This window comes from Condylura cristata, unplaced genomic scaffold (genome assembly GCF_000260355.1).
Source record: "Condylura cristata isolate star-nosed mole 26May11 unplaced genomic scaffold, ConCri1.0 scaffold00001, whole genome shotgun sequence".
Taxonomy (NCBI): Eukaryota; Metazoa; Chordata; class Mammalia; order Eulipotyphla; family Talpidae; genus Condylura; species Condylura cristata.
The window spans coordinates 76,224,271-76,237,404 of record NW_004567102.1 but is presented as its reverse complement, the minus strand read 5'-3'; the positions used below and the strand labels follow the sequence as shown (position 1 = coordinate 76,237,404).

General features: G+C 40.4%; 1 protein-coding gene across 1 annotated transcript in view; it reads right to left on the bottom strand.

The window, feature by feature from the left end:
- UTRN (utrophin) overlaps positions 1 to 13,134 on the bottom strand; it is a 237,827-nt gene that overhangs the window by 118,005 nt on the left and 106,688 nt on the right. Inside the window, exon 4 of the mRNA XM_012735025.1 lies at positions 335 to 427. Within this exon, the coding sequence (XP_012590479.1) occupies positions 335 to 427 (93 nt within the window). The remainder of the gene's footprint in view (positions 1 to 334; positions 428 to 13,134) is intronic.

Genomic DNA, 13,134 nt, shown 5'->3' with positions numbered 1-13,134 from the left:
ACAGATTTTAACAACTATTTTTAAAATTATTTGTTAAAGAGCATATAAATGTGTAGCTCTACACTCTCTACTATTCAAAGCATTATGCCCTCTTTATATATCCTTCCTTCTTCGCAATTCTCTGCTGGGCTGTAATAGACAATTAAGATAATTTTACTCTTGATAGAAAACAGAGCCCACAAGAAAACCTGCATTGCTCTATCAAAGTATTCCTTGGAACATTTTTATATATGTTCCTATTTCAAGCTTTACAGTGAAAATATCCCCAGAGAAGGTTCAAGTATCAGCTGCAATAACAATCCATCAGCCTATTTTCAAAGATGATGCCTCTCACCAGTGATGTGCCCGTAAGACCTTCTAGAAGATCCAGTAGCTTCCTTCCATCTTTAAGGTCTGTGAACATATCACTTATGGGTGGTTTTCCACTCTATAAAAGGAAAACATTGGGTTAGCTCAGCAGCAGAAACTCTGACACATGTGGCAAAGTAATCAATGTTTTCATCTGTCCTGTGAAAAGCTCTGGGTAATCACTGCACTATTCAATTTGCTTTGTATGGAAAGAACAAGTACAAATACAGAGAACTTCAAAATCTCATAACAATAGTCTTATGCTAAAAGATTTAAGTTGTATTGTTTCACAGAGCAAATAAAGCTGTAGCTAATGTCAACATGCCTTGGATGTGGTATATATTTCTGAAAAAGAACAATGAAAAATGTATTACATATATAAATGAGTGTGAACACCTGGAAGAGCAGGTATGAATTTTATTCTATCACTGCCCTCTACGTGCCAGTTTGTTGGCATCTTTTAGCACTTGGAGAGCGAGCACAGTTCATTTCATCATTGACTTTAGCTCTCAGGGACAAGAGCTATACTTCTTGCTATTCGTTTCTGAATACGAGACATTCTGACTCTGTCTAAACTTATACCAGTCCGGTGTTGTGAATGACACAGTTTAGAGAATTTGCCAACTCTTGTCCCTGCCATAGCTAAGTCACAGCAACACCCACTGATAAATATACTGGCTAGTGGCAGTAACTCCATATCACATAGGTAGACCCTTTGCTCTCTGTGTGTGTGTGTGTGTGTGTGTGTGTGTGTGTGTGTGTGTGAGGTGATGCTGAAACAGGACTACCAGTCCACTGAAAAATTAGGAAATCTCAGCTTTAATCCAAGTTTGACCATTAACTACCCAGTGAACTTAGCTTCCACCTCTTCCTAAATCACAGGTTATTATAAAAAACAGAGTAGATATCTAGAACCTATAAAACAATGTATAATTATGTTGTATCAAATATGAAATCTCCATAGAGTAACAATCCTAGTTCATGTCAATAACAAAAATATTGCAGATCAATTATTTTATCTTCTTCCCTTTTTGCTTTTAGAAATTGTTTGCAATTAGCCATACGAAGTACTAGTTTACTCAGAGATTGAAATAAAAGAGAGGAAAGGAATTTATTCTGAAACTTTTAAAGTTTGTGTTTTCTCTTTCTCTCCTGGTCTTTTACATTGTGAATTAAATATATACTTGACTAGCAGAGTCTGGAATGTGGTTCTTCCATAGTTTACATACTCTAAAAAAGGGGACACATGGTAAAACTTTCACCACAGAGACAGTAAAGAATGAACTGACCCAGTTGGGTCTGAGGCAGCTGGTTTTGACTTACAGCTGCCATTTTGGTGACCAGCCCCCACATCTAAGACACACAGATTGTCTCCATCTCTCACAATAAGAAAGCAGGTTTGCATGATACAGGAGACCTGTTCTAGATGCATGTCAGAACGCAGCAAGAAGTTCCTCCAGCATAAACTTCCTATCACCAACAGTGAAAGCAAAGGCAGAGGTGACCCTCGTCAGGTACCACCTCTTACCGCCTCCTCACTAAACCAAAGTATAAGCTAACAAATTGGCCAGCAAAAAACCAGGTCCCCATTCACGAGGAGTTAAACCAGGTCCTGGACACAGTGAAGAGACAAAAGTAAGTCAAGTTCATAGGAGAAGCAATGAGGATGTCTGGGCCAATTAAGATATCTTAGGAAAAAATGCCAATGGCATTCATTTCTGATAAGCACTTACCTCAACTCCAATATCTGTTCCCCCCCAGAAAAAAATGAAGAAATGACCAGCAACAGTATAATACAAGGTAAATATAAATATCAGTCTATGTGACACATAATCACGAATGTCTATCAGAGACCGCACTGTGGACAAGAGTCTCCTACCAGCCACAGAACTTTGGAGAAGTTACTGGTCCCACCTGCATCTGTTTGTTTATCTGATAGAAAGGAAAGCTCTCCAGATGTATGTCTTAATAAGATAAAGTCCTGTAGGTATTTCTGGCATTGTTTTGCTTTTGTTTTCTTCTGCCAAACAATTACATAATTAAAGAAAAAACTTTTCACTGGACCTGGTGGTGGAACATTGGGAAGACAGCATAAAAAAGTACAAATCATTAAAAATCAATAAATAAATAGCTACGATGGCAGATGTCCAACAAACAGTTTCTACTATCAGTCACATCACAAGCATAACTTTAGTGTTTTGTATGTCCTAACTACCATAAAGTTTCCAGTGTCTGAAGTAAAGGTAAGTTCTGAACCTGAGGAAATGTTAGTGTCAATTCACAAAGAAAGCTCTCCAAGTCTCAAACTCACTAATATATCAACTGATAGGGGTATACCCCATTCAAAGATAGTGAACGTGATAATGCAAAAGCTTTAGGCTTGTTCTGTGAGCAAGAGTAATACAGCAACAAAGTCACTGGATTCTTCCCCAAGCACCAGCGCAGCTAAGACTAAGCAGGAGGCATTAATTGACAGTAGAAGTCATTTTGCCAGATGAAACATTCTTTTCCTTGCTCCTTGTCCAGTTCATTCACTTACTGAGCAACAGATTTTGAAAAGGGGGCATATGACAGAGATAGAACCCTACCCGTCTAGAAGCTAACCATTCACACAACCAGAACCAATTCCCTGGTTTTCTTAAGAAGCAAAAAGAATCCAATGATAACTCAATTTATTACATTTCCAAACTTCCGCTAAATATTGGTGGTGGGTGGGAATGCATTTTATGCCACGGCTCCTTCTCCCAGCACCCTCCCACCCACCCCCAGGAATGGCATTAATGGTGGACTGGACTCTCATCTAGTAGGACCAGGTGCACAGCATGGTGCCAGACAGGAGAAAGGAGTCTGTGAAACTCCCCACTGGGTGGAGTGAAGAAGTGCACCTGGGCTCAGGGGAATCCAAATCTGTGAATCAAGACTTATGCCCAAATACGCACCCACACACATGCCATACTTGGCCAACAACTACAGAACAGCAACATCTTCTTGACAGCCACAATTTCTGAATGTCCCCTCAAGGATGGAAAGAACCAACCTACATCAACAAGCAAGTTCCACCTACAACTCAGGAAGGGAACACCATGAAGCACAGAGATCTGGGGCTTTTTGCCCTACACTGAGGTCAGAACATTATCTTGTAAAAGCCTGGAGCGGATGTAGCTTAGAATTTGCTGGCCAGGTGGTTTTTATCAAGCAAGCAACTGTATTGTTGCAATATGAAATCAATCACAGACAATACATTAATCCATGAGCCAACTGGAATGATGACTATGTACCAACAAAACTATTTATGGACACTAAAATTTGAATTTCATAATTTTCACGCATGGTGAAATGTTATTCTTTTGATTTTTGCAACCAACTAAAAATGTTAAAATCATTCTTAGCTCAGGGGCACACAAATAGAACAGTGAATACTTGAAATGTTCGTAGACATAGTAACAGGCACTTAACTATGCATCAGAGATATTCTAAGCTTTAGCGGTAGTATTTACATATGCTGTTTTTCTTTATAGTAGTATGAATCATATAATAGTGAAATGGATCCTCTCCCTGGGGCAAGGGTTAGGATGGATCCTTACCCTTGGGGAAGGGGTGGGGGGGGTTAGGTAACTCCTCACTTAGGATGGACAAAATATATGTATAATGGTATTTACATATATTATTTGCTTCTATATAATCATATTTTAATAAAAGGAATCTGAAGCATTAAGAGGACATGACAGGTGAAAAGCAGAACCATAAATTTTAGTCCCAAACCAACATACTCAAGCTTGAGCTAAATTTCTAATAATTATGAGTGCACAGGACTGGGACATAATGGCAAGGAAGTATTAAATCTGGGTGTGGGAAAGATAAGTGTTTTATATTTAATGACTCGCCTCAGAAGGTAACAAGATATAATTCACACTGCAAGGAACTCAAATGAAAACTACGATTTTCCAAGTACATTGCTTTAAAGCACATCTGGTGCCTTCGAATCACAGGCTCCAAACAAGGGACCCACCCTGGTAAACAGTCTGGAATGCCAGAGGTCATCCTTTCATTAAAATCAAAACTAATGCAACGTGACAGTTAACCTCTTATTTAGATTTTTAATTCTTTCCAAAGATGAATTTGCAGAGATTTTTCTAACAGAGAAAATACAGTTTAATCAGTCAATCGGGCAAACAGTCAGTGAATCTCTCCTTTGTGCAGGGCCCTGCAGAAATGCCAAGCTTCGGTTACCCCCCAACCCCCACAAGAGACGGCGTCCATGATTTTCTATGCACAAACATGTGTAGAAATGAACCATCTTGGACTTGCAGGACAAATAAGAATTGTGTCACATTTAACCTTAAAAACACTGAAAAAGCAACATGCTATGAATCCCAGAGACACTTGTTACCTGTGGACAGCTGTGGCTGGCCCTCCCCTCTCCCGCTTCCTCCTTCATACTTTTATACATGACCCTAGCCCCAGTTCTAACTCCATCTCTTAAGAGGCACTTGCACTCAGAACCTGGGGCACTGAAGCTCCTGGATTTTTAAGTGGCAAAGGACAGAAGCCAGTGGTCATCAGAAAACACAAGGAGAAGCCGGGGTCTGCAGAAAGACTGTGTGATGCTTCAAGAGAAAGAAGCAAGCTTGCTGGGCCCTCTCGCAGGGAAGGAAGCCAGTTCAAAAGCTGGAGCTGAGTGTGTAGTTCCAGCCAGCAGGCCATGTGGGGATTCTGGCCCTGCATTAGCAGGACTTCTGGCTTTACAAAAGAAGCTGGAAATAGGACTTTATATGTGTAATCTCATGACAGTTGTAATTTCCTAAAACACTGTGCCAGATAAACAAATCTTATCCACAGGCAAGCCAGATAGCATGGGGACTGGTCAGCAATATCTGCATAAAGCCCAACAGCAAATTGGTGAATATGACATTAGTCAACAGTGAATCCTCTGAGGAATTGATAAATTCTGTGGCAAAGACACACACACTCGCACACACACACGAGAGTATGATGATTCTAAAACACCAGCATTCATACTTGTTCAGATTAAAACACAAAGGAATCACCAGGTTCTTTCCCTTTCACTCATTCCCCACCACTCATCCATAACAAACTGTCATTTCTACCTCCACAGTCACATTCCAGGAGTGACCAGTCTCCCAGCATCACTGTTCCCACTCAGGTCCGCACCTACAGCACCAGGTGTCTTCACTTCTGCATAAAGCCCCCAATAATTGATGTCAGCATGCAGATAGCACCACATCCTATCCCTCTTCCACCCAACAGGCTCTCATTGGAGGCAAAGATAATCCAAACCCCAAACAGAAGATTGTAGGTGGCCTGCCTAGTCTCCCTAGTCTGATATTGGATCAGTCTCCCCCTACAGCACTCCCCCCCCCATATCACAGTTATTTCCATCCCAGGTCATGTTTTCAGCACTAGTAGTAGTAGTAAAGGGGGTTATTTGCAAAGGTTGCATAGACATACACGGTTTAGGAAGGGCAGTTTGGAGTTCTTCAAAAGGGAGAATGGTAATTCTTCAAAGCAGCAACAAAGAAACAGAGGTCAAAAGAGGTCTTGGACTTTCAGTTCTGAAGATTGATCAGTGCCCCTGCTCTGTGGCGTGTTCTGCTGACACAGGCAAGTCTGAAGCTGATCAAAGCCCTTGCCTTCACGATGGCTCTAAACCAGCCAATAAAGCACAAAGCGTGGTGAACACAGAAAGGGGGACTTAAGAACCAGCTCAGTTATGTCAAATTTGCCCCTATCAAAAGATATAGAACAGACAGAATCGGTCCTGTAACTTAGCTAATCCCACTGTAAACAATCACATTATAACAGTCTAATAAGGGAAAGAGTGAGGAAATAAGTTTTTAATGCGATCACAACTAACATATTGATGATCCAGTGTTACAAATAGGCTTTCAAATAATTTGACAATTTTGTTCTTCATTTATACCCCACCGATTTTCAAAACAGAGTTTGGAACAATATGAACAATCTATTCAATTCACCTAATAGCCCCACTTATTCTGTGTGTGAGCATGAGAGAGACAAGGCGAGACAGACCGAGACAGAGAAGAGGAGGGCAGGGAAGGCGGGAGGACATTTACGTAGCCATGCTTGGAAACAGACACGTGTATATACCATGGACAGGGTGTATCTGCCAGACATATTTGCATTCTTCTCAGTTAATGAGATAGAGTTCCTGCACCTGGTCAATTGAAAAATTATGCTCCAGCATCTGTGAATTTGTAACTTAGAAGTTTTATACCTGTGTGTATTTGCTAGGAGTCGGTGATTTTAAAAATTTCAAAAAGAAATAAATTAATAAAGTGTTTCTTTTAACATTTTTAAAATCAGTATCTTTAATTTATGAATCTCAAATCTCAGCACTGACACAAATGTAGCACATTTCTTGGCTCCTGTAATTCTTCATTTTCTTAAAAACCAAGAATGTATCAGGGAGCATTACATAATGAACAAGGTCATTTTGGTCAGTTATATGTTTACATGTAGAAATAATTTTTATAATCAAAATGTTATACTTTTACACTGGGGGTAGAATTAGAAGTAGTTGAAGAATTTTTCTTTGGACGTCTATTATTTTTATAAGGTGTATCACTTATAAAATAAATAAAGCTTTTTAAGGAAGAATGGTTAAAATTAAATGAACTGGTAAAAACAGGTTCATCACGACTATAATGTGTGTGTCAATTAACCAGTGAAATAATGAAAATACAGTTGACCCTTGAACAAAATAGGGACTAGGGTATAACTTTTGACACCTGCCCCCAAAATATGTAACTATGGTTATCCTTTATCCTTTGGGGGTGGGGGGTGCTGCTTTCAGGATGTGTGCATGCTAAAAATCCATAAAGGCACAGTCCCTTGACAGCAGCCACTGTGTGCCCGTGGGCTCTGTATACAAGCTTTCAACCAACAGTTAGCTGAGGTTGTTGAATTCATGAATGGGAAAGCGCAGATTCAAAAAAAATCTACTTCCAGGTGGAGCAGCATGGTCTTTCCAGAGTCAGCTGTGTTCACTTCTGTGACTGAACCCCACAGACAAGCCCAACCAATGCGATGCATTTGCCTGAGGATATCAGGAAGGCTGACAGTGAAACGGCAGCATGCTAATGCCAAGAAAATGATACCTTGATGGAGGAAAACCAAGAGATGTATAAGTCATTGAAAGAATTCGAGTGCACAGTTCTCAGGCATTTTCTTCAAGAATACATGGCAGTAATAATCAAAACTGCTTGGTACTGGAACAAGAACAGACACACAGACCAGTGGGTTCGAATAGAAAACCCAGATATAATCCCACAGGTTAATGGGCAGCTGATCTTTGACAAAGGAGCAAAGAAGATACAATGGAACAAAGAAAGTTTGTTCAACAAATGGTGCTAGGAAAACGGAGACCCTACATGCAAAAAAATGAAAATAGATCACTACCTTTCACCATACACAAAAATCAACTCGAAGTGGATTAAAGACCTAGACATAATAACGGAAACCATAAAACACCTGGAAGCAAAGATGGGCCAAACATTACATGACATACACTTCAGTAACATCTTTGAAGATACAGCACCCAACGCAAAGATAGTGAAGGAAAGGATAAACAGATGGGACTACAAGAAGTTGAAGAGCTTCTGTACAGCAAAAGAGACATTACAAAAAACAAACAGATCTACCACTGATCAGGAAAAAAATTTCTCACAAAAAACGATGAAGGATTGATCACAAAGATACAAAGAACTGATAAAACTCAACAAAAATAAACAACTCCCTCAGAAAATGGACAGAAGAGCTAAAAAGACACTTCTCCAAAGAGGAAATGCAGATGGCCAACAAGCATATGAAAAAATGTTCAACATCACTTGTAATAAGGGAGATGCAAATTAAAACCACAATGAGATACCACCTCACCCCAGTGAGAATGGCACATCTTAAAACCACTTGCAACAACAAATGTTGGGGAGGATGTGGAGAAAAATGAACTCTCCTGCACTGCTGGTGGGAACGCAAACTAGTACAATCACTATGGAAAACTTTTTGGAGGCTCCTCAAACTGTTTAACATGGAGCTTCCCTATGACCCAACAATCCCACTCCTAGGTATCTACCCAGAAGACACAAAAACACTGATTCAAAAATGACAGCTGCACCCCCATGTTTACTGCTGCTTTATTTACAGTTGGAAAGACATGGAAACAACCCAAATGCCCAAAAGTGGATGACTGGATTAAAAAGATGTGATGCATATACACAATGGGACATTACTCAGCAGCCAAAAAAACAATAAACACATGCCTTTTGCAGCAACATGGATGGAGCTGGGAAAGATCATGCGTAGTGAAATAAGCCAGAAAGAAAAGGAAAAATACTGGATGGTTCGCTCATAGCAGGAGTATAAAAGACCAGGTTAGAAATTAATAATAATAATGAACAACCATATACCAGAGACATCTTATGGGGCATGGGATCAAAAACGGTGGGAGGAGGGAAGTGCACTTGACTATGGTGATCGGAAGCCCACGGGGATTACAATTGAGATGGAAAAAGGCACAAAATGATGTAAAAATAAACTACTATATTATTTTTTTAAAAAGACCTCTCTTCTGACCCACCTGCTGCTCCCCTCAGCAGTGTATTTCATCAGTCAGCCTGTCCTGCTCCCCACTCTGTCTCTGGTGAATCCTCTCACCCACCCCTGCACCTCTGGACTGGACCCCAGTTCTGTGTGCATAAATGAATATATCTTTAACAAAAAAAAATGCCTCACCCATTTTCTCTTTTATGATCCATCACTTTACATCTCAAGTTCAGAATTAAAACTTCTATGAACATTTGGCTCATCATTGCCTTTGCAAAAGGAAAAGCAGAAATCTTCGAAACAGCGTGCTTAAGTTTACACACATTCTACCTGACCTTAATTTGAAGAGCCTCTTTTTGAGAATCACCACACTAAACTGATAAAAGAGCTTCTGCAGTTCATACATCTCAGTTCTGCCAGACAGCACCTCTGAAATTCAGCCAAAGCCAATTAGGCGCAAAGTCAGGACACATTTCCCAACAGTGAAGCAAGAGGTATCACTGCTTCCCTCGGGGAACCAGCCCAGGGCCACGCCAGAGGCTCTTCAAATTAGAAGGAAGCAAACACTCACAGTTTACCCAGCACACACGGAAGAAGAGGGCTTTGTCAGACAGTGCTTTTTTCCCCATTTCTGTTTTAAAACATGTGTATAGCACTGACCAGAGATACCACAAGTTAAGAGTACCTGACAGGATTTTAATTTAGCATGCTAAGTAATTCTATTCTCTTATGATGTTTCACAACAAGGCCCTGTGTTTCTTAGAAACATAAGATGTGTAATTATGATCAAGTTTGGTTTATAGCTAAAGAAATAAAAACCAAATGACCTGAAAAAATCAGCCAAAAATTTGCCCAAGTTTATAAGTAAATGAGCTGCATATGAGCTGCATATCCAGGAAGAACTATTTTAATTTCCTAGGTCTTAGCTCTTTACGATAATCATTTTTCATGATTTCTCCAAAATCATGACTTGATTTTGAATCAAGTCCATGACTTCTCAGGACACCTAAACTTCAAAACAGTGTGTACTCTGTGACATATTAATGAGAATTTATAGTAAAGCCAATATGCATTTAATAAGGCTGATCTTAACTACATGTTAAGTTATAATTTAAAGAAAAGCAAAAGATGGTTTTAGACCCCTATTTGACACTACAAAATCCTTTATCATGAATTGAATTGAACCAATTTCATGTTTTAAATTTCATTTTTCTTCATTCTGACTTTAGTAAGTGAATCCTACTTGAAGAGTCCTATCCAATAAATAAGAGTCAAAGATATTAAATCCAAATGGGAATTTAACAATCTTTCCAGAACAACTCCGGGAAACAAGGTAAATAGCAAAACTTTGAATAGTTGGATCTGTTTGTTTATTTTTGTGAATAAAGGCAGCAAAAATCCTGCTGTGTTTGTAACCATGAAATAACACAATTTAAGCCATCTCGCATTTAATTCCACAGCCGGTTCCTGTCTTCTGTATGACCACCCCTGACTGGCTTATAGGTATACAGTACTGGGCATTTAAATGTATATTTTTGGCATTATCATTCATTTATTATTAAACCTACAAATACTAAATGCCAGATACTGCATCGGGAAACAAAACAAATAGCCCTGCAACATGCAGCATACGACTGTCTTGGAGAGGAAAGAAAATATTTTCAGATTTACTTAAGTTACACTTCTGATCAATGATTCCAAGGATAAACCCTAAAGAGAACAGAAAATATCTACCCAGTGTGAAGTTTGGAAAAGGTGTCCTTGTGAAAGTGATATTTAAGCTCAGGCCATAAGGAGGACTAGAAATCAGCCAGGAAAAATGGAGAAAGGAGCATGAGTAAAAGCAGGAGGAAGCCAGCAAGGCGGCTACTGAATAGTAGGGAGCAAGAATAATCTGAAATGGAAATAAGGAGTAAATCTGGGCAACCACTTGGGATCTTCAAAGTCAACTAAGAATGCTGGGTAGGGCGTTCCTGATGGCTCAGGGTTAGAGTCTCAGCACTATCAATCTATCAGCAGTCACTGTGGCATGAGTCTGATCCCCAACCAGGGAGCTGACCCACATGGCGCAGCAGACAGCTCCTGTTTCCCGCTGCTCCCCTCAGCAGTGTGTTTCAGTAGATCTGCGTGTTCTGTTCCCCACTCTGTGTCTGTTGAATCCCCTCACCCCCCGCACCTCGGCTTACACCCCAGTTCTTATATACAAATTAAATTTTTAAAAAATCTTCAAAAAAAAAAAAAGAATACTTGTCAGCCAAGGAATGGCTACTGAATACAAAATGGGAAGAAGGGACAGACAAAGTCAGGCATGGAAAGGACAATGTGGTCCACATATTCAGGAGAGTTTTCTAGAAAGGGATTTATGAGTCTCATACAGGTGTGATGTTAACACACATGTCAAAAACTTTAACTCACTAATTAATGAGAGAACTTATAAGGTGTCAAGATAAATTACAAAAAAGAAAAAAGAAAAAAAACACACGTTCACATACAATAAAGGAAGCTGGCATATAAGTTTAGAGTAGCTGAAAAAAAGTTGTTTATCCAAGGGCAATAATCAAGTGTATTTCAACAATTTTTCGCCTTTATAGCTAAAGAATCATTTGCATTATGGTGTGTTTTCTACAACTCACAAAGTTGCCCAACAGCTCAAAGATGACAAACCAGATGCCTAAACTAACTGTTCAGCCCACAATTCCTTTTCCTGTCTTTTATAAATGCTTTCAGCTCAGACAACAGTGATTCTCAGAGAGAGGTCTGTGTGAGTCAAGATGCAGGAAAACGTGCCATCTTGAACATACCTAGGCATTGGAGTCAACATGAGTTGCTATTTTATTGGAACTTTAGATGTGGAGGGGACCAGGAAGGAAATGTCTGTAAAAGGAATTTACAAAAAAATCCTGCATGGCAGGAGATGCCATCAACATGTGTTTGGCCACCTCAGCACAAGGTCCTAAGGTGCCAGTGGGCCCCACACTGTAGGGAGCAGCCAACTCAATCAATTCTGTTTGAAAGCCCATGACAGCAGAACAAAGGACGAGGATTAAAAAAGAAATAAAATTCATTCCCTTTAACTGGATTTTTTTCCCTCCTGCTAACCTCTCTATTACCTAGCGGCTCCCTGCAGTACACAACCCAGCTCACCAGAGGTAAGCCATGTGGAGTCTGGGGGAACCTCCCTTTTGGGGATGCATTATTCCCTTTCTGGATCACCAGACTGGAAAAGGTCTCAGTGGACCTGAGAGAGCGTAGAGGAAAGGAAAATAATGTGGAGGGAGTTTGGCCTCACTACCGAGAACTTCTGTCAAGCTCTCTAACAGTCAGTATTTCTGTGAGATAATCATTCTAGACCCACCTATATTTCCTTCCAGACATTTGATTCCATACTAGAAGTAATCTGGGTCTCAATCTTTGCTACATCTTCTGTTTATGTAACAGTCTCTGGTTTTCTCTACTGGACTTGTGTCACTGAGATCTTTTTAAAGACGTCCATAACCCACAATAAATATTCAAATATCAAAATGTTTCCTGAGAGAACTATGGCACCTGGCTCAAATGATTATCAGACACTGAGAACTAGCTGCTGGACATGAAGCCCTGGAACAACGGCGGAGAGGATGCTGGGACGCAGTGGGCTGGCTTCACAGCCAACCTGGATCGCTTCGGTCACAGCTCTGCACCTGGGAACGAAGCAGATCCACTGTCTGAGGATCCGGATCGTCACATCACACCTGTCAAGGTGATATCCCGCCAAAGTCCACTTCACAGCACCACTGATGGGGTGACACAGTTCCTAAATGGCCTTCCCTCTCTCTCATCCTACTTGTGGTCTACTGCCTGTCTCCTCACTCCATTCTCATAAATAGGGACTGAAATCAATCACCGGGTTTCAAATGTTCCCCAATGAACGTCTACCAGGACTACGATGCATTCCTTTTTTTTTTTTCTAAGAGATTTTTTTTTTTTAAGATTTGTTTATGCGTACAGAACTGGGGTATAGGCCAGGTGCAAGGGCGGTGAGAGGATTCACCAGAGACAGTGGGGAGCAGAACAGACATATCGGCTAAGTACAATGCTGAGGGGAGGAGCAGGCGGGTCAGGAGAGGTCTGCTGTACCATGTGGGTCACCTCCAGGGCGGGGATCAAACTCATGCTGAAGTGGCTTTAGCTTCTTAGTGCTGTGCTTTAACCTGCTGCACCACC